Source organism: Danio rerio, chromosome 17 (genome assembly GCF_052040795.2).
Source record: "Danio rerio strain M-AB ecotype USA chromosome 17, GRCz13ab, whole genome shotgun sequence".
Taxonomy (NCBI): Eukaryota; Metazoa; Chordata; class Actinopteri; order Cypriniformes; family Danionidae; genus Danio; species Danio rerio.
The window spans coordinates 30,062,447-30,083,642 of NC_141037.1; the positions used below are offsets into that span (position 1 = coordinate 30,062,447).

Sequence of the window (21,196 nt, forward strand, 5' to 3'; positions counted from 1 at the left end):
AGGTTCTTGATAAGAAATGTAACACATTTTTTGTGTTTAATATGTACTGATCTTTGTTTGATGTAGGTTGGAGCTGCGCTTAGACCTGCCTTCCATGTGGACGCTCCTCCAAACGTGACCGCCAAAGCTTGCCAGGTGTGCTGCTTAAGTAGCATAATTATCTATAATCATGCACTTTTTCTTCCTCTTCTTCCTTTTACCCACACAATGTTATTAAAAGTATCATGTGGCCCAGCAAACTGTTTAACTCTAAAGTCAAGCATGTTGTCATTCACATTACTAAACCAAGCATCCCAACTATGTTGTTTCTGTAGTGCCCAAAGCAACCCCTTACACTGTTTTCCAACCTCCTGAACTTACTTTAAACTAGTTTTAAAATGCCCCGAGTTCATGGTTGTTATCTTGACTTAGTTTGTTCCCCATAAACCTGCTCCAGTGGTGTTGAGTTTTGACATGACCCATTGTTGACCTTCAGGTCTGCAGTGCATGGATCGCCAGTGGGGTCATCAGTGACCTGCGGGACCTGAGAAGGGTACATCAACTTTTGGCATCCTCTCTGGCCAAAGTGCAGGTGGGGAGAGATGTTCCCAGTCAGCTCTATAATGAAAGCACCTTCACCATGGAGTCGCTGGCGGTGCTCAAAGCCTGGGCGGAGGTACTCAACACCATCCTAGAACTTTTAAATCACACACACTTTTGTGGTTGTTTCACTGTAGGGACGGGCAGGATGATGAAAAAACAACTAGTAAAATGGCGGAAGAGCAGAAGTATCTTTAAGTTACTCTTGCGTGGGCTTAGTTAGATGGCTTGTATAGTGACTGAACAAAAATATTTTAAAACTGTTCTGAAAGTTGACTGGATTTACAAATAGCCATACATTTTTAACATGTGAAAGTAATAAAAACTATTCCTTCCAATATTATAATATTTATTAAAATTGGAGTAAAGTTATAAAAAATAAGTTCAAGTAATGTTTTAAAGAGAGAAACTTGTTGAACAAAAAAAATCTGTAGCACTACTTACTGTTTGAGATTTTTTACAGTGTGGTATATCTGTGGTCAAGATCTTAAATTATCATATCCTAAAAGAGTATTGAATTCTTGCAATGCCTGAGAATACTGAATTGGTGGAATTATGTATTATTTAGGTCACACTTTACAACAAGGTTTCATTAGTTAATGTATTTACATTTTTATAGAAGAAGAATTATTAGATTATTATTATGTAAATGAATACTAGTTTCATAATAAAACGGTGATATGTCTCTGTTGCTTTAGTTTTTTTTCATTAATAAGTCATTATGTAAGCTAATAAGTATTACACTTAGATGTGTTTTCCCAATTTCATTAGAATTTGATCTAAAAAATAAAGTACACATAAATTCTTGATCAGTAAAAAAAAATATATATATTTATATATATATATATATATATATATATATATATATATATATATATATATATATATATATATATATATATATATATATATATATATATATATATATATATAGATTTGTGGCAATTAACTTTTTTCAAGTTTTCAAGTAAATGTTAGATAATGCCCCATCTGATCTGTGTTTTTTTTTTTTTTTTAAATCAGAAAGCTATAATGTTCTCTGAATGTGTATGTGTCTTAACTCTGCAGGTCTACATCACAGCAGTGCAGGGCTCTAGGCAGAGGGACAGTCCGGTCAGTCATCAGCAGCAGCAGAGTGAGGAGGCTGGGACTGCAGGTCAAGCAGGGGCTGGTTTGCTCAAACTAGTTCAGACTGATCTGGCAACCCTGAGTCGCCTATGGCTGGCAGCCCTTCAGGATCATGCCCTGCTCACACTGCCCCCACACTACTCTAGTCATCTTCCCTCCACAGGTCAATGCTCATGATTCTCAGGTTACACAGCACAGTGTTGAATATCTGTGCTATTGGTGGATCCAAAATGTTTGTATAAATAGAGGAAAACAAGTTAAATGTAAAGAATAAAGTTAATATTAATGTATAGGGTTAATGTTAGTCTATGAAGTAGTACAAAACAATTATAATACTTTATAATATTATAATATTATAATATTTCCTTTTCTATTTGGTATTTCTTATTGGCAAAGCTGAAGTTTCAGCATCATTACTGAAATCTACAGTGTCTCGTGATCCTCAATTTTTTTTGTTCTGGTGCTTGAGAAACATTTCCTATTACAGTTTCTGTTATTAAAGTTGAAAACAGCTGCTCTGTCACTGTCTAATCAATTTATTGCATTCTTACCGAGTCAAAGTATAAATAAAAAAAAAATAATAACTTTTACTAAGGCCAATCATCAATTCATGGTTTCCATAAAATCTAAATATTCTGCACGTTATTTTTTTACTATTGTAAGACATGGCAGTGATTTGATAATGTAATTGACAATTTTTTATTACTGTGTAGTTTGTCTTGTTCACAGTTACTATGTGTGTGAGTTCAAATTCTAACAGGCTTCTCTGTTTGTCAGGCGGCTCATTTTACACTGCAGAAACGGTGGAACAGGCCCGTCCACATTACTACAGTGCCTGGGCAACCATTCTCCATGCCACTGCCCTCTGGCTCAACAGCACCGGCTTTATCGTGGTGGATGAGGGCCCTGCAAACCTTTCCAGGCCCGTCACGCCCACTTCCATGGGCCAGTCCACATCACTGAGCAACGTTAAATCTCCAGAGGACATCAACAGTGATCGCCTACACCTCATCCTTGGTACATGGCTCAGTTAATGTTTCTGCTTTCATGAAGTAGATGTAGTTCATTGTTTATAGTGTATGTTGCTTTATTAAAAACACTGGGTTTTGCTCTAGAATCTAGTCATTCTTTATGGAATGTTTATCAGGATCCTGCATCGTACCAATCATAAATACAGGTGTGAATATGGTCTGAAATATCTCAAGCATTTTGACCACTTTCAGAGGTAGTTGAAAACTCACAAACGGATTGCTTTCTTAGTGTTTGGTTTGAAGGTGAAAAAAAGTACAATGGTCTACTAATGGTCCTCTTTCTAACACAAACCATCAGTGTTCAGTGTAGTTTTGCAGCTATCAGAGCAAAAATGAAGCTGCTGCACTTTTTTTTTTTGTCTCCTTTTTTTAGTTTATTTGTATAGCACTGTTCACAATAATTGTTACACAGCAGCTTTACAAAAGGTGCACCTGCAATACTATCAAAATCAAAAAGTTAAGTTACAAAAGTTAAGGTTATTAGTTGCAGGAATTTTATAACTTTAATTACTTTAATAAAGTTGTTAATTGTTAGTTAATTAAAGTTATTATATATGAACGTGTTTAACCTGCAGTTATGTAGTATATAGGTGATGTCTATGTGTATATATTCAATGAAGTGTGTTTGTGTATTAAGTGCATATGCTGTCCTTGGCTGGTTGGCATTATCTCTTCACATGTCTTGGATCTGATGGGCATCTCCAGGTGGAAATAGAGAGCAAAGAAAATAATTAATGTATATTTGATATTTACATATTTTTGATATGTAAATATAAAATGCACACATACTTATTTTGCAATGTCAGATTGAAAAAGCTCATTTACTATAGACCCTTTCCTCAAAGAAATCAAGAAGGGGATCGAAAATGGTCTAAAGAGTCTGATACTACACATGTTGTAAATGGGAATGTGTATCACTCATCTTTATCATCTATAATAGACCAAAATATTATGTTAATTCTGGGTGTAAATAGGCCTTGATTCTTAATTATGTGAATTATGTTATATTTATTCTTCTTTATTGTTGTTTTTGTTTACTTTATTTCTCCTGTCAGGGATCAGTGTGGAGTTTTTGTGCTCTCCTCATTCTGGAGACCAAATGGAAAACATTCATTCATGTCTTCAGGCTCTGCAGGCCTTATTGGAGGTGCCTTGGCCTCGCTCAAAAGTGGGCAATGATCAGGTATTCTACAGTGTAAAGCAAGCTATTACTGTAATTTGTGTATGCTATGATTAAAATCAGGGGTCAGTTGCATAAACACATCCACCATGCTAAGATATTCTACTAGGACTAGTTTGTCCAAATAGCAGGTAGCCAAGTGATCTGGCTTTTTGAAATCAGACTAGAGTTGTCAGCATTTTTTTACATATGAGTTTAAAAAATTGTGGCTAATCCTGAAGAAAAATGTTTGGCGACTAACTTTTTAAAACCAGCCTAACCAGTTTATGCTACTGGCCACAGATGTGTTTTTATGTTAATGAAAGGGTTTTTAGACTATTAAAATGAAATTTGATCAAAAGTGATTGCAACAATGTTTAGAGTAATACTTAAAAATATAAAAATTAAATAATTATCAATTATAAATAGCGTAATAATATAAATAATAATATAATAGATAATAAAATAATTTAATGGCTTTTTGAAGGCTCATTTGGCACTGTAAAAGTTTTAAAACATTACTGGTTTTAATGTATTTTGTGATGTAATAAATAATGCAGCCTTTCAGAGCACATTTCAGAGCACATCAGTTTTTGGATTACTTTAGCATTTTAATTATTGTACCACTATTTTTTGGTTTGTGTTAATCTCTATAATTAAAAAATCAATTATCAAATGATCAGTTTACCTTTTTTCTCTAAATAACCCAGAGTTCTCATTCTGCTTTAGATATATTTCTATTAGTAAAAACAATACTGGACTGATTTAAATTGCACTATGATTCTTCAAGGCCTGCGGTTTAGGATTTGTCTTCGTGTCATTCATGTGTTTTGATCTCTGTTCCTGAAAGTCGATGATGTTCTCTCTTTAGGCTCTGAGTGTGGAGCTGCTTAGCATCCTGCATAGGCTCATAGTCACTCGGGAATCTCCCAGCATTCAGCTGGCTGTGCTGGAACTGGTGCAGCAGATTATTTGTGCAGCTCAGGAACACGTCAGAGAAAAACGCCACAGCGCAGAGGGTGAGTCTGAACTCAAAAGGCACCATGTAGTGCTTGAATAACCCTCTGAAGTTATCATTCTTCCTTGTGTTTAATCAGTGGATGACGGTGCGGCAGAGAAGGAAACAGTTCCTGAGTTTGGTGAGGGACGAGACACTGGTGGCCTGGTGCCAGGGAGATCTCTCGTGTTTGGAGCACTGGAGCTGTGTCTCTGCACGCTTGTGAGGAAGCTTCCGCAGCTCAGCCCCAAACTGACCGGCAGTCCCACGGGACGGGGAGGACAGACGTGCTCCCTCAGCGCCACTGACTGCAGACTCGTCACATCTGCTCTGGCCATCCTCTCTGAACTGCCCTCCATCTGTTCACCAGAGGGTAAGTGATCCGGAGAATTACAGAGGACATAAGAGCTTTTGGATTATGTTGAAAACACCCTCCTGCACACTTCATTTGAATCCATTTTCATTTAGTCTATTTGATTTTGATGCCAGCCATATTTCGTTATGTACTAGATTTCAAGGTTATGGAAGACAATTTTTTTATTATTATTATTTTTCTATCTTATTAAATATAGCAGTGTTTAATGTAGATCGTTTATATACAATTAAAACTAACTTATTTACAATTTAACTTCTGTCAGTACTGTTCAGTTCCAGTCCAGCAATTTCTGATTTCTGATTTACAACAGTTTATTTTATTTAAATCTTTGTTTTATTTTGCAGAATGTAGTTTCTAATGTATATTTATACAGTTTAATATTGTATATATGTAAAATTCAAATCCATCCTATACTTTATCTTGTTCTAGAAGCTGCTTCATTTATCATAATAGGGACACACAGCTTTTCATGCTGAACTTATAGGGAAAGTTCACCCAAAATTAAAAATCTGCTGTTAATTCACTCCCCTTTAAAGATGTAAGTTCTTGTTTTTCTCTAGTAGGACATTAAATTAGTGATCATGGATATTTGTTTACATTGAGCACTCAAGAGTCCAATAAATAAATAAAACAAAATGAAAACCTGTGGCCTCTGAGGATTGAGGTCTTTCTGCAAGAAACTAAGCATTATTATCTAATCCACAGCCTAAGCAGTCAGCAAACCGCATTGTAGAGTAGGGCTCACAATTTTGGAAAAAAAAAAAAGACTAATTTATCATCTACATTTTTTAATATTGAGGATAATTTTACCAGAGGAAATAAATCGATCATTTAAGGTTGATTTTGATGACTTTCTAGGGGAGTTCATCTGCATAAAAATATGATAAAATAATCACAAGCATTGATAATACAGTAGAGCAAAGTTACAAATGAAACAAATGCTTTATGGTTTTCCTGGAGTTTAGCAGTATTCAGCTACACAAATTGATCGGTTTAATGTAAAACAACACTGTATCATCTTTATAGTGTACATGTACATAAATATAGTTCATCTTTCTTAAAGTTACAAATGTTGTAATTGAGTAAACCTTAATGCTTTGAACTGGCTTGAAATGCTTTCACAGTCACAGGCCTTAAAACACTTAAACTTTAGGAACTTTATAGTTAACCTTTACAATGATTCACAAATCAGCTGTGCTTTCAACTGAGGCTCTTAGCCAGCTATAATCCTAATTCCACATTGCAGATCCTGCAATGTGTAAATTGCAAATGGTCACATTGCATTTCAAAGCTAAAATTATTTCTTGTATTAACCTTATTCTTCACATAAGAGTGGGCTAAGCCAGTTTAATCTCGGCACAAAATTTCTGGTCTCATTTACTTCCATTCCTTTTTCAGACATTAAAAATGGCTTTGTTACACTGCTTTATATTGCAAACTGATATTTTCAGATTTTATTATTCTGCTTTGTCTGTATAGTCATAGACACACTTGTTTGTAGAGCATGTAGTTTGACCATTTTCGGCCGTTTATAATTCCTAGTAATTTTTCCAATAAGAAACTGAATTGGAAGATCGAAATTTCTTTAGACTGCTTTAGACTGAGTAAATCATCAATATTTAATTTATTTGATGAACCATCCCCTTCAAATCGATAACATGTTTTAGTTGACACTGTTAAAAAAAATCTGTAAAATCTACATGAAAAAAGACAGCTGTGGTTGTATGTATTTTACCGTTAAAATACGGCACAAAACTGTAAAATAAATGCTTTTTTTTTTTTTACAGTAAATAGTCGTATTTCTTTGATGTATAATGTTTATACCATAGACTGTAAAAGATATGGACGTGTCATCACACCAACAAGGAGATGCCAAACAAGGGCAAAGAGGCGGAGCGCGAGCAGAACTACAGACGGCTGCTAGCATTTTTCTTAGACGGGCTTTCCTATGGGAGAAACGCTAATACTTCATTACCTGCGACCTGTTTGTGTTCTGACCACATGTGCTTGGTTGCACTATATCAGTGTTTAGACTTTTAAAAACACTATTTTAATACATTGAGCCACTAAACATTGTTATATTGACGTTTTGTCTACAGGAGGAAACACCAAATTACTTCCAAACACATAAAATATTCACCTTATTCTCAGCTGACGAGTGGGCGCTGCCATTCGAATCTTTTTGTCTCGCGACTTCCGGTCACATTCACTTCCATTCATTTTTTGACGTTAACAACTGCTCGTTACGCTGCTTGATGTTGCAATTTAATATTTTCCTATTATATTATGCTACTTGGTCTGTGTAGTCATGCAAACATTTGTTTGTTGAGCAAGTAGTTTGGCCATTTTCTGCCGTTTATTATTCCTAGTCATTTCTCCCATAGGCGACTGAATCGGAAGTTCTAAGACAATCGCGAAAACAGCCACACTTCCGTATTTTAGAATAAGGTCAATAGTCTGTGTTAGTAAATGCAAGGCTATTGATGAAATCCAGGCATAACACTGTATGACAAAGCTTCAAATGACTGTTTTATGGCCTACAGCTAATCAATCTGTCAGATTCTGGAGGGCATTACGGGTCTAAAGAACATTATAAATGACGAATGATCTTAAATAAACTAACAATACATTTATAGAAATGGTGGATTAAGTATATAATTTCATTTATCTGGAAAACGGAGGCCACGTGAATGGTTTGTGAGTACAATAAAGTGTACACAGCATCCCATATCATCTGATAATTGTAAGAAATAATTCCTGAAAGCAATTGACTGTGTAAAGCCACATAAAACAAAAGTATGATATATATGCCGAGTTCAGTGGCGAATCAGCTGAGGTGACGTGACAGCAACCAGCGAGACCTAGCTGTCACTCAGGTGGCCACGCCTTTAATTATGCAGACTTGAAATAACCTAATATAAAGGAAACAGATGAGATATAAAAAAATTTACCCCCCTCACAGTTGTCATGAAGGGTAATATTAGCTATATGAACCAAAATCGTTCTTTGTACCTGACTACAAACACCTTTTTCTTTGCTGTAAAGTTGGTCATTTTAACAGTGGGGTCAGTAGAAATTTGCTCTAAATGGAGCCAGGAATAGCGGTATTTTGATGAATTGCAGTTTCATTTACTTCCCTATTTGCTTTACGAGGGAGAGCGGGAGGTTACCGCTTAGTTTATACACCAATCTTTTGAAGTTCTAACATCTACAAATTAAACCCTTTGTTTCACAGATTGTAATAATATATATATATATATATATATATATATATATATATATATATATATATATATATATATATATATATATATATATATATGAGATATGATATAATATATTTATATGAGATATGATATAATATATTTATATATATGAACCAATGCTCATATCAAACAATGTTTCCCATAAGCAAAGAAACATACTAATATACTGAAAGCACTCTGTGACATTCCCACAACTATGAAACACCCTCATGGTAACACTAAAAATGTAAGCAATTTAATAAACATTTATTGATATGTAGATGTAACACAGAACTCTAATCTACATAACTGATGGGAATAAACCTAAAAAAACAAAAACAAAAGAACCATAGTAATGTCAACAAAAAGCATTAAAAGTGAAGTATCACACAGGGAATTCTGGGAACTTATTAACGGTTTATGGTTGTTCACCATACATACTGTTGACAAGATTACAGATTTTTTACTTGAGTATTTTTACTATTAAAATCACAGACATTTGCACAGTTCACTGTCAAACATTCTGACATGCTTTCAGATGAAATGTCTCAGTTGTGTTTTTAGTTTTCCTCTGTAGTTCAGTTTTGATCAGTTGAATGCGGTTTTGTTCCTCCCTCTGCAGGCAGTGTGTCAGTGCTGCCCACAGTGCTGTATCTGCTGCTCGGGGTTTTGAAAGAGGCGGTGAAAGGCTCTGTTGGAACTGAGAGTGGACAGCTGGTGTCAGGCATCCTGCAGGCCCTGCGCACTCTTCTCACTTCTCCCATGAGCAGAGCTGAGAAGAGTCGTGGGGCCTGGACTCAGCTACTGCAATGCGCACTTCACACACTCCTGGAGTCCTGGAGTACAGGTAATTCTCTGTCAGATCACTCGTCGCTACACTGTTTTCAGCATATGAAATCACTTACAGAGCTTGTCTTGAGCAGATAAAGTGGAGCCTGGAGTAGATGAGGTCACCATGTTGACATCGCTCACCATCTTCCTGCTGTACGCCAGTGCTGAGGTCACCTCTGTAGAGCCACTGCAAACCCGCTGCATCCAGACATTCAGAGCAAGTCTGGACTCTAAAGACCCCGTGGTAAGTGAGGGGGCAATTATAAAAGCTATTTTATGAAATTAAATATTTTTTTATACTAAAAGGTCGGATTAAATTCATTAAACTATAAATGTTACGATGGTATTTTTTATAAAGGATCTTTGTTTCACATAAATGCTACTTTGAGAGAAAAAATGTATTAAGCTCCTCAATTGTATGTCATTTTGGATGAAAGCATCTACTAAATTATGAAATGTAAATTAAGCAGCAAAGCATTTTTAACATTTGTGCTCATGAAACATTTCTTGCTATTACCTATTGGAATGATTTCTGAAACAATCATGTCAAACTTTAGTAATAGCTGCCAAAAATTCAGCTTTATGCTGTCTTAACACCAGACGCGGAACGCGCGGATAAATTGCGCTATTCGCGCGTAAATAGCCGCGTGAACATTTGAGTTTACTCGCTTCATTCGCGTGTCAAACCCCGCTTCATTCGCATGTGAAATCCGCTTCATTCGCGTGTCAAATTCACTTCAGAACAGACACGGATTCTCGTGATGGGCAGGGCTTCTGTCTGCCCGGTGACTGTAGCTTCGTTGCTAAAAGGCTATCATGGATATTATGAAGAAAATAACAGTGTTTATGTACTTTATGTAGGCTGAAAAACAGCGTCGATACGTTTAGGACTGTGTCTGAGTCCACTACATGCTTTCAGAGGTGCATGCAGTTGTGTGAGCTCCTAAACTCCTCCAGAAACTGAACCTGGATGACGGAGGCTTTCAGTTGTGCTTCTGGCTAAGCCAAGCCCAGTTTGATGACTTGTTGTCGGTGTCGGCTGAAAGATTTCCCCCGGGACACCATCAACAGGTTCTACGTCACAATCGGTCCCCCTACAAGAGCAAGCTTCTGATTGGTTAACACGGCGCGCAAAACTCTTAATTTGCACCACGCCATTTGCGTCATTCGTGCCGTGCTTATCGCGCCGCAGGATGTCTATTCGCGCGTTTGCATTGACTTAACATGTTAATCACTCGCGCTTGACGTGCGTTCTGCGTCTGGTGTGAACGCAGCATTACAATTGCATAATTACATTTAAATTACTTTATTCAAACATTTTATTATATTCAGCAGATTTAAAAATAGACAATTAAAATTGTATATATATATTTTATATTATATTATATTATGTCATATTTTTATTTCATTTTAGAAAAACGTAAATGTCGAGGCTTTGTTTTAAAACATTTAAAAAGATCTTACCAAGCCCCATATTTTGAAACGGTGGTTTAATTTGCTCCTACAAATTCTGCATGATATATATATTTTTAATGTTTTTTTTTTGTTTTATTATTCCTCTATTAGGTGCTGAGCAGGAGTTACCAGTTGCTATTATCTTTATTTCAAGGCCCAGCACCAGTAGCAAGGCCATTTATTCTGGCTCTAGGTGGTCGTCTGGTGTCTCAACTGGAGGAAGCTGAAAAGAGTCGTCCTCAAGGTCCAGCAGAGCTACAGGCCGTACAAGATGCAATCCGGGCCCTGGAAGCACTAGTGTTTGCTGCGGATGAAACTCACCGTAAGTCACTGCCAGTGTTCACAGTCTACAGTTAAGATAACAATATTAAGAATTGATTGGCTCTAAATAACTTTAAATCTTAAAGGGATATTGTTTCAAAATGTAATCACCATTTAAGCACCCTTAAGTGCATTTAAAACTTTGAGTTTGTTTTTTGTTGAACACAAAAGAAGATATTTTGAACAATGCTGGTAATTGGTAATCATTGACATCTATAGATGGCTACTGTCATTTAACAGAAGAAACAAGCTCAATTTTAAGTACATGCTAAAACGGACAATCCTTTTGTTTTGTTTTTTATTAATTATTATTTTTTTTTTTTGTCTGGAGCCAGCATTTAAGCTTCTCACCTTTGTCATGATGTGACAATATAAGTGATTTGATTTGATTTAGGATACGAAGATAATCAAATGAGTATTTGTTTGATTCCATGAAAGGTCCTCAGCTGGTGGCTGTGCTGCTGCCTATCCTCATCTCCCTCCTCTTAGATGAGAATGCTTTGGCATCGGCTCCGGCGGCTTCTCGCTCGCTGCACGAATCTGCCTTGAGAGACCTCATGCGCATCGGCCCCCAGCACTCGGCTGTCTTAAAAGCGCTGATGGCCTCCGCTCCGCACATGAAAGCCAGACTGGAAGCAGCAGTCAAGGGGAACCAGGAGAGCGTGAACTCTAAAGCACAAGCACCTCCAGCCATCAGCAAAAACACACCCAGCATTCAACTGAAGATCAATTTCCTCTGAATCCAGTATTACGATAGAAATGACTGAGTGAATGTTTTAATCAGTGGTGTTTTAACGATAAATCACTTTAAAACTTGTGTCATTTAATAATTGTAGTCCGTTTCAGAAGTGCATTAACCTCTATGAGGATATTAATACTTATTTACATAAAGAAAGCAAGGAAAGGGGTTTTACAGGAATCGACTCAATCCTGGAAGTGAATGGCTTTCATTTATCTATTTTAGTCATCATGCAGTTTTGTGATGGGTTTTATTATTATCTGTTTAAAGAATGCAAATCATTAATTTCTCATCAACATGCTGCATTTCACAACTCAGCCTGGTGCAAAATCAGCTGCTCTGCTGGTCGTCAGTTACTTACTGAATTTTCATATACAGTTCACCACGTCGTCTAGTAGTTTTAATTGCTTAAAGATAGATACATGGGTTGTGAATGTATTTATAAGAAAGCATTACAAACAAATGCTTTAATTGTATAACTTCACTGATATGTCTAATATAGCTGCACTGTGGATGGAAGTGATTTCTACTGCATATAAACCTGTATGTATTAATCTAAATTGAAGCAAAAAGTCACATTTTATGATATAAAAGCTCAAAATGACATCACTGTTTGTTAATAATAACATTAAAATTGAAGAAGGTGGTCATGAAGTCAATTTTACATCAAGAATTGTTACTTTTCATGTCTATTTAAACTAATTTGGTATGTTTTTTATCAATGTTAGTTTTTATCTTAAAACTGATTGTACTTTTTTTCTCATCACAACTGTTAATTTTAATCTCAATTAAGATTTCACACCTCATGATTATTTTATTATGTGGCTGAAATGGGTTGTCATGCATTCGAAATAGTAGTTTGATTTTGTGTATTGAGATTATGCATGCAAATCTGTGTTGGTGTCATTTATTACAGTTAATCTATTTTCACTTCTGACATGCAGTTTAAGCATTAGACTGATCATAAGTGAGCAAAAACATTAAACAAGCAGCAGAATATTTAATACACTAACATACTACAAACAAGTTTACAATGCAAGAAAACACAAAACACATTCTTCCACAAATATTCTGTAGACTTAAGGTGCTGCTTTCTTCTAGAAGCTGTGATGATCAATACAATTATGCATTTGTAACCTTACATTTTGTATAATGTAAATTGTACAGATTATATAATAATGCAAAAATAACATTTATTTTCTGGTTATATTACAAGAATAAAATCTAGATTTGCTTCAAGAGTCTCTGTTTTTACTCTACAGTGAAACCTAGGAGGGACATTCCTCAGTGTATAGTATGTCTTCATTTTAAAATATGTATTAAAATCTCTTAAATATGTCTCTTTTGTTATTATTCATCGATAAAACGGATAATGCATTCAAGTAGTTTTGGGATATACGTTAACCAAATATAGCTTGCTTCATATATTAGACAGCGAGCGTCTTTGTTCACTTTGTACAATTTCGCAATATAGGTGAATGAATGTCTGATCTGTTTTTTGTCGACCTCGATGAAGGCGAGGTGTTTTAGCACCCCCTGTCGCTGAGCCGCATCGCTGCGTGTTTCTGACCGCTGCTGCTGCTGCTGCCGCGGAGCCTCGTGATATGCGGAGCTTCGACTAGTTCTCTCGTCTGCTCTCCATTTCACTCGATATTTCACCCGTCGCCTTCCCGTTCACTTTGACCTCTACCTTACGACCAACTGAAGCGGGGAATGAAGCAATATTCACATCTCTCCGTCTGATACAACTTCATTCCGAGACGAATTCTGTCCACCCTGTGTGTGTTTTTTCGTCGTTCGGCGATAAACGGTGAGTGTTTGTGTGTGTCGGCAGAGGGTTTGTGTCTCTGCTTCAGAGGCGCGTTGAGGCCTCGGGCTTTCACTCAAATTTAGCTCGCGGATTTAGTGGTAAACAGGAGGCCGCTGATGTGTGTCTTTGTTTTTTGGGTTTTCAACGTTAAAATGTTTTCAGATCTATTTTATGTATGGATGGAAAACATATTCCTTCGTTATTCAAATAAAGTAAACGAAGTTTGGGATTAATTAGGTCTCCCGAAGTGAAGCTAACAGGACGCATTTTAGCTAACGTAATCCCAGCTAGCCAAGTGTCGCTTTCACAGCCGTTTATTAGTGGTTTTACTCTTTTAGTGGGAAAAACATATAGTCAAATACAATTGTTAACGAGAAATTAAACGTTTGTAGAGTCTGTCATGGCGTTTAAGCTAACATAAGCTGTTTGAGCTCCAGAAAGAGGCCATCAGGACCAGATTGGACGTGAATATATTATTATTTCTTTGCTTAACTTGTTTCTGTAACGAACAGTCACGGTTATTTCGTGTGATATCGTTATGCTGTTTATTATGAGCCGTGTTCAGGTTTAATTTGACTTTGTTCACCTGCTCTGATCTCAGAATCGTGTTAGATGGCAATACATGAAGTTAAACAAACGACGTTATTTTGTAGATCAAACATATTGTTGGTGACCTGTTAGCGCTCATAGACACCTTATGTGTCCTCCTGAAAGGTGAGTTTTACTGTGTTGTTGTATAGGCTGTTGACATGATGACATCGCCTGCAATCAAGTTGTTTTTTGACTCCTTAGTCAGCTGCACTGGCAGAAAGTCAAAGAACATCATTTGAATCATGTTTGTCCATGAAACATCAAATGTCCTGAGTGTAAGAGCCACGGATAAAGCTGAACGTTTGCTGTGAAGTTGAATTGATCTCCATGCTCTAAGAACAACAACTGACTAAATATACTTTAGTAGTTACATTTAATTAGTTTAATCTATTTTACTATTAGACATTTTGATTAGTCTAATCTTTATTTAATAACTTTAAAGGTAAGCACGTGTGTGAATGTGTTGCTCACGCTAAATAAATAAACGAAGAGCTAAATAAATAGTTTTACCAAGACGATCAAAGCTTATTTACACTTGTAGTTCAATTATGATGTTTTGTTAGGTCCAGACAAATAAAGAAAACAATGCACGATCCTTGATCACTTGGCATTCGACGTTTCATTTCCAAGACTGAACGTAAAAGGGGAAAACAAACAGATCATGTTTGTAAAACTCTGTAACCACCCAAAAACAATGCAGTGGGCTGGGCTGAATGTGAATGTTTGTACATACTTATGATTGTATTTTCTCCATATCAGCCAATAACTCCTAAATGATTTATAAAATGTGTTGAGTCCAAACGATGCCAGGAATTTCCATGTTGAACACTCAAACTCATTTCCAATGCCTGTATTAAAATGTAGCAGACAACATTTTTATGATGACATGAAAACCTAGAGAGACAGAGCTTTCTGTCAGTTTTAAGGTCTCATCTTGTGATGTCATGTCCTGTTTTAGGCTCGTTTCTGTGCCCTTGTTCTATGTTGTATTCATATTTCAGTTGAACCACATCGGTATTGGTTTGGTAGACACTGAGGCCTTTTTTTCCAGCAGTCAAGCTTTGCATGTTTGATGTACACCAAGGTGCAGATGACAGCATTCACACTTTTTCAAATGAACCACATAAACAGAGAAATCACATTAGAGTTGTTTTAATTATCAAACCAAACATTCAGGTTGAACACTCCCTGAAAACCCTTAGAAATGTACACTGTAAAACTTTTGAGTTAACTAGACTCATTTCATTTGATAAAGTTGTCAAATGAAATGAGTTTCGTTAACTTTAAATTTACTGAAAGTTAATTCTACTAATTTGAAATGAGTTTTGAACTCTGTGTTGAAGGCAATACATTAATTAAATACCTCTCAATACCATTCAACTTAAATGCAGTAGTTTCACAATACTCATATAGATTAGTTTTTAAACTCAAATGGTTTGTAGCAATCGGTTTGATTAAACGGTTTGTGTTGCCTAAACTTATTGGGTTTTACAGTACTCCGTTGGTTTGACTTCTCTTCATTTATCAGGGTTCACTTTGCTCAAAATGCTTCATTTACTCAAATGGAGACTCATTAGGATTAGTTTTTCAGCTTAAATGGTTTGTTACAACCAGTTTTCCTCAAGGGGTTTAAGTTACCTTAACTTTTTGGGTTTTACAGTGTATGTATCAAAACAGAACTTTGGGCTTTAATAGGTTTTAGTTAATAAACTACAAACAGAACCTTAACAATAACTTGATGTTATGAATATAAATTGTATGTTATTGGTCTAGTGGATTAATCGACTGGGAATGAACATATCTATTAGTTTGAAAATGGCATAATTACAGTAAACTTTCAGAGTTCTCTTTCCAAGAGAGAGTGTATCCCAGGGCTATGGCATCATAACTTGTTTTCTGAAGTCTAGCATATTGGATGCATTGTTTGCTTCACAATGGTCCAGTGTTACTGTTAAGGTTACAAAACCAGAAAGAGCAACTCAGGATATGTTCTCTCATAGATTAAAAAGTTAATTGGTGCAAGCATATGCTGCAATTGTATAATTTGATTACAATCAGGCGACTTTCATATTTAAAACTCATTTAGGGGGTGTTCACAATTAGCAAGTTTGCTTCAATTAAACTGCCCTGGTGTGAGTTTGCTGTTAATGCAGTTCATTTGAATAAGTGTAAATGCCATGGTGTGACAAAAAAAAACCCACCTTCTTGTTCCCCTTCCAAATAAACTTGTTTGTTTCGGCTGAAATATGAACACACCAAATGCAAATTAGGCCTGTCACAATTATAAATATATCGATATGTCACACAGTACATGGACATGACCTCGATTATTTTTGGTGATGCAATATATATCATCCATACATAAAACATTTAAGCTGATAGTGCAACATCTCTGTCTCTATTGGAGGTGTTAGTCTCAGTATGGTTAAAAAAAACTATTTTATCCACTATGAATTACTACTTTTTTCATGTGGGTATCTGAGATCTGGTAGCAGATATCGCAATCTCTGTTACTTTTTACCTTGCACCTGTTTTTTTACATTTATTATTATTATGATTATTATTTATTTAGGATATTAGTTTTCACATTCTGATTCTAATGCCTCAATTTTAAATGGTTAAAATGACTTATTAAATGAAAATTCTTAAGAATAAAATATTGTGTGTTTTTTGGAATAGAGTACTTGCATCGTGATAATACTGTGTTGTCATTCAGGCATTATATAATGAGTGGCATAAAATGGCCTTAAAATTACAATAATATAGTTTATCGCAATATATTTTGGTGCAATATTTCATAAAACAAAAATAGATATTGTGACAGGCCTAATGCCAATGAGCAATCAAACCAAAAATAGGACTTAACTTCAGAAGATGCGACTAAAAAGACCTAATAAAATACTCAAGCATACCTGTTTGTTTCTTGTGATTGTCATCATGATTCTCGTATTCCTAAAGCAGATCTTAATGTTTGTGTGTGAACAGGAATTCTTGATGTTTTTTTTTTTTTTTTTTGTCGTAGTAGTAGTTTATTTATATAGCACATTTTTACAACACAACATTGCCCAAAGTGCTGAACACTCTTTCACACATTTATAGGAACATCATCATGACTTGACTGATAAAAATAGCATGATGTGTAAACGGATGTTTGGATGTTCAGTAAGTTGTCAAAAACTACAAGAGCCATAAAAGGCTTTTTTTTTTTTTTTGAATCTTTAGTTTCATTTAAAAATGCCAGCATAAACACTAATTACTCTAGGGCAGTTTTTTTTTCAAGATTTTCTTCTTTGCATCCAGTAAAAGTGTGGATAAGGCCCTAAACACTTGCTTTGACTGTCAAGTTCAACAGGACATTCTCCCCAAGTCAAGTTAGCCTCTTAATCTGTTGATAAGTGGATCTCTCTGTTAGCCTCTAAGAAGCTGGTGTATCCATCTGAAGCCTGTCTGCAGCCAGCCGGGCAGTAATGAAGGACAGACTTTTGCTACTTCACATAAATCTGCCATTCTTATGAATTTATCCCAATGCTTAGCTCAGCTTGTCTGCTTTAGAAAAGTGCTGCTCTTTAATGGTTTGTTTCTCAGAACAATAAAAGCCTAGTGATTCTCAGTTTGTGTTGCCTGCTGTGTGTCTGTGAAGAGCTGGGCTGTTTGGGCCACACACTGTGAGTCATTGATGAACTATTCATCATCATGCGAACTGTTTGTTGGCCAGGCTTGCTAATCAGCTAATCACACCGATTTCTTTCAGTGCTTTGATTACAGGCAACAGTTCATCATGTTTATAGTCTGATCTACTCCTATTAGTATACCTTTCAAGTGCATACATCTTCAAAGAGTCATCTACTCCACCCGGTTCATTATTACCCAAGAGTTATCATTCAATTACTCAAGAGCTGCGTTTTCAGCTCGGCACCAAAAGACACATCATCAAGGGGGAGAAGGTGAAGCTTAGCCCTGAGGCATCATTGCAGAGGGTTTTGAGTGATGTATCCCAGATGTCATTTCCACACTCATATTTTCTGTTGTTTTCTTACTAAGGTGAAGACTTGATGAGACTTCAAGAGGACCAGTGACTGCCCCTGTTCATTTTTCTCCTGCTGCTGGCAGGGTGACTGGGTGTCGGGTGGATTGGGAAGTGGGGCATCATGGCGGACGTGGACCCGGACACGTTGCTGGAATGGTTGCAGATGGGACAGGGCGATGAGCGGGATATGCAGCTCATCGCCTTGGAGCAGCTCTGCATGCTGTTGCTCATGTCAGACAATGTGGACCGCTGCTTCGAAACGTGAGTGTACTATTATGCTGTTACTGTGCCAGTTCTGGTGGGTGGTGTATATTTTCCTATTTAAATGGGATCAGAGTAAATCTATAATTTGTTTGTTGTACCAAATGTAAATGTCATTATGATGGCTAATACCAGTAAATATAAGCAAACATTTATAAACAAAAAAAATGTACATGTAAAATACAAAATAAAAGTTTATCATGTTAAAAAGAGCAGAGCTCAAATTAACAACTGAGTACGTTTAGTTGTTTTTGATATCTCTTGAATTTAATATTCTATATATGATTATATGTCCAATACATGGAAATGTTTATGCGAACATGCACTTTAAAGGTACTGTATGTAAGTTTTTGATTGTTCTAAAGCATAAAAATACCAAAATATTAAGGCTGGGAAATACATTAAAAAAAATCATACGGTATCTAATTATTAAAAAAAAAAATGACAATTCATTCAGGAATATTAGAATTTTTATTTATTTAACCCTTTTATTTTAATTTACTAAGGCAAATAGTTTTAACAGTCCAAAAAATAAGCAAAAATATCTGTTCTCTTATCTCTTATAAAAAAATAAAGTGCTAAAGAGACTCAAACTTAAACATAATAAATAAAACGTTACAAAATGTAAACACTGAACAATCAAAGCAAACTTAAAGGTTGATTAACATCTGAAAAGTGTCTATAATAATTACACAGTAGTTGCGCCAAACCGTGCACCTCTATTGGAAATAACCTTAAGTTTATTGGCATTTCTTTCAAGGCATGCGCTCAGCAGCCACATTTTAATAAAGTTATAGTGTTTTATATCAAACTTTTTTTTTAATATCGTTATTGACAATGGTGTATTGTCAATAAATATCGATATTGTTTTATCAGCCCAGTCCTACATAGCATGTTTCTTAATTATCTGCAAACATATTAAGTGAACATTTTTGTTTATCTGAAAAACAAGGCTAGAGTTAGATATTCTGCTTTGAATTTCGTTTCAGAATGGCTGTCTTTATTTTAATCATTTAACCCGTCCAATGCCAGTTTTGCCTATTAAATTTTAGTACTCCGGGTTGTCTTTGTGGGAAAACAGGGCTCTGTGTATGTCTGTAACTGAAATATGACAGTAACAGCCTCTGAATTGAAATACAGATGCAGAGTTTCACATAAGGTGGTTATTATTTAGCAAATAATATAAATATTACGAACATAAATATTAGGTAAGCAGGTTACATTGTAACCCCGTGTCCTAACAACATTATACGTGAGGAGATACGCAGTGATGAGCAATTTGGCTGTTTGCGCCAGACGACACGGGACAGAAATTTAAATACAGCCGTTCAGAAGCACAGAATAGTGCACTCACTGCACTCCAACAAAATGGCAAGGTTTATAATTGAATTAATACATATTAAATCTCTCTTAAGCATTATTAAATGTACATGCTAAATTACTGATATGTGTTGATATGAGTCACAGTTCTTTTTCAAATGGTTTATTTTATTTTTAACAACTGAGGTAAACTATCTGCTCCTGCTTTCAGTAGTAATAAATGTTATGTAAAATGGCACACAAACATTTAACAGTGATTAAAGCACATTTAGGTGTACATTAGGTGATAATTGTCATAGTTTTCTGTTCTTCAGCTGCAAGAAATGAAAGCCATTGCTAAAATATAAATTTAGGTGTTGGTTAGGACAAAAATGCCTTTTAATATGAAAAATATTCCTTCTATCTCTTTTCGTTGCTTTTATTTAGAACACAACTTAAATCAGCCTTTAGGCTCTAGTCGGGCTCACTCCTGTTGGTGTCATCAATCTGGCAATCTGCGCTTGGGTGTGTTTTGAACCAGAAGTCCAATACCTAGTTCAAGCACTGGATGTCAAACTTACATACTGAATCTTTAAAATTAACACTGCATTCTCTCAATGTGTATTAGGCATGAGATTTAAACCATCATGTCTAAATCTAAAGGTGTTTCTATTGTGGATAGAATCTCATTACCTGTTAATATATAAATGTTGTACCCATAATGTCACAGATATTGGCAAATTTTTAATAATTGCATGTTTTTTTACTTCATTGAACAATAAAGAGAATCCATAAAACGTAAATATTAAATTATTTATTAGGGGAAAAAATTCCCCTGTCCAAATTTATAAGTACACACATATCTGCCGTCTTTATATTTACAAAGCAACATGCATTATTAAAGGGTTCATTCTAGATTGGAGCAGTATTTACCTGTCTTGGCTATTCTAAAATTACATTTGGTGGTTGATTATTTCTGAAACTGCATTGTCAGTCAAGACAAGAAAGCCACTAGAACTGTTAAAGAGAATCAAGACAAAGATGGAAGCACCTTTTTTGTGTGGGAGTATTTTTTTTATTATTGTTGATGACCAAGCTCGGTCACAAGGGGTTTGTTAAAGACTGTAGATCAGGAGGATGGTTGCATGAAGAGGAAATGAGAGTAACCTCTTTAACCCAAGCACACTGATCTGCATGAGCAGTTTTTTTGCATAAAGTTTGCTCATGTAAATTAAACCTCCCAATTGTTCAAATAGACTGTTCATTTTCATTAGTAATGATGACTGATACTTTACACTGAATGTCACTTGAGGGATATATTGCATGTTACTTTAGTAAAAGGCTGTT

At 35.6% G+C, this 21,196-nt stretch overlaps 2 protein-coding genes across 23 annotated transcripts in view; both read left to right on the forward strand.

Annotated features, from left to right (window-relative positions):
- heatr5a (HEAT repeat containing 5a) overlaps positions 1–13,100 on the forward strand; it is a 42,270-nt gene extending 29,170 nt beyond the window's left edge. For 4 of the 5 annotated variants that reach the window (XM_087288679.1, XM_087288681.1, XM_087288680.1 and 1 more), the window contains 11 exons: positions 67–135; positions 476–655; positions 1,648–1,870; positions 2,485–2,724; positions 3,794–3,921; positions 4,769–4,916; positions 4,995–5,267; positions 9,138–9,362; positions 9,439–9,590; positions 10,913–11,123; positions 11,561–13,100. In XM_087288679.1, the coding sequence (XP_087144805.1) occupies positions 67–135; positions 476–655; positions 1,648–1,870; positions 2,485–2,724; positions 3,794–3,921; positions 4,769–4,916; positions 4,995–5,267; positions 9,138–9,362; positions 9,439–9,590; positions 10,913–11,123; positions 11,561–11,862 (2,151 nt within the window). In that variant the 3' untranslated portion in view covers positions 11,863–13,100. The remainder of the gene's footprint in view (positions 1–66; positions 136–475; positions 656–1,647; positions 1,871–2,484; positions 2,725–3,793; positions 3,922–4,768; positions 4,917–4,994; positions 5,268–9,137; positions 9,363–9,438; positions 9,591–10,912; positions 11,124–11,560) is intronic. The other variant, NM_200478.2, reaches the window with a different exon arrangement.
- A 315-nt stretch (positions 13,101–13,415) lies between these two features.
- The window catches only part of hectd1 (HECT domain containing 1), a 30,248-nt gene continuing 22,467 nt past the window's right edge, over positions 13,416–21,196 (forward strand). For 17 of the 18 annotated variants that reach the window (XR_015512381.1, XM_087288339.1, XM_087288323.1 and 14 more), the window contains exons 1-2: positions 13,416–13,671; positions 18,304–18,550. Coding sequence is in view for 17 of the 18 variants with exons in the window: in XM_087288339.1 (XP_087144465.1) it covers positions 18,411–18,550 (140 nt within the window). In the remaining variant the exon portion in view is untranslated. Of the gene's footprint in view, positions 13,672–18,303; positions 18,551–21,196 lie in introns of those variants that run through there. The other variant, NM_001002504.2, reaches the window with a different exon arrangement.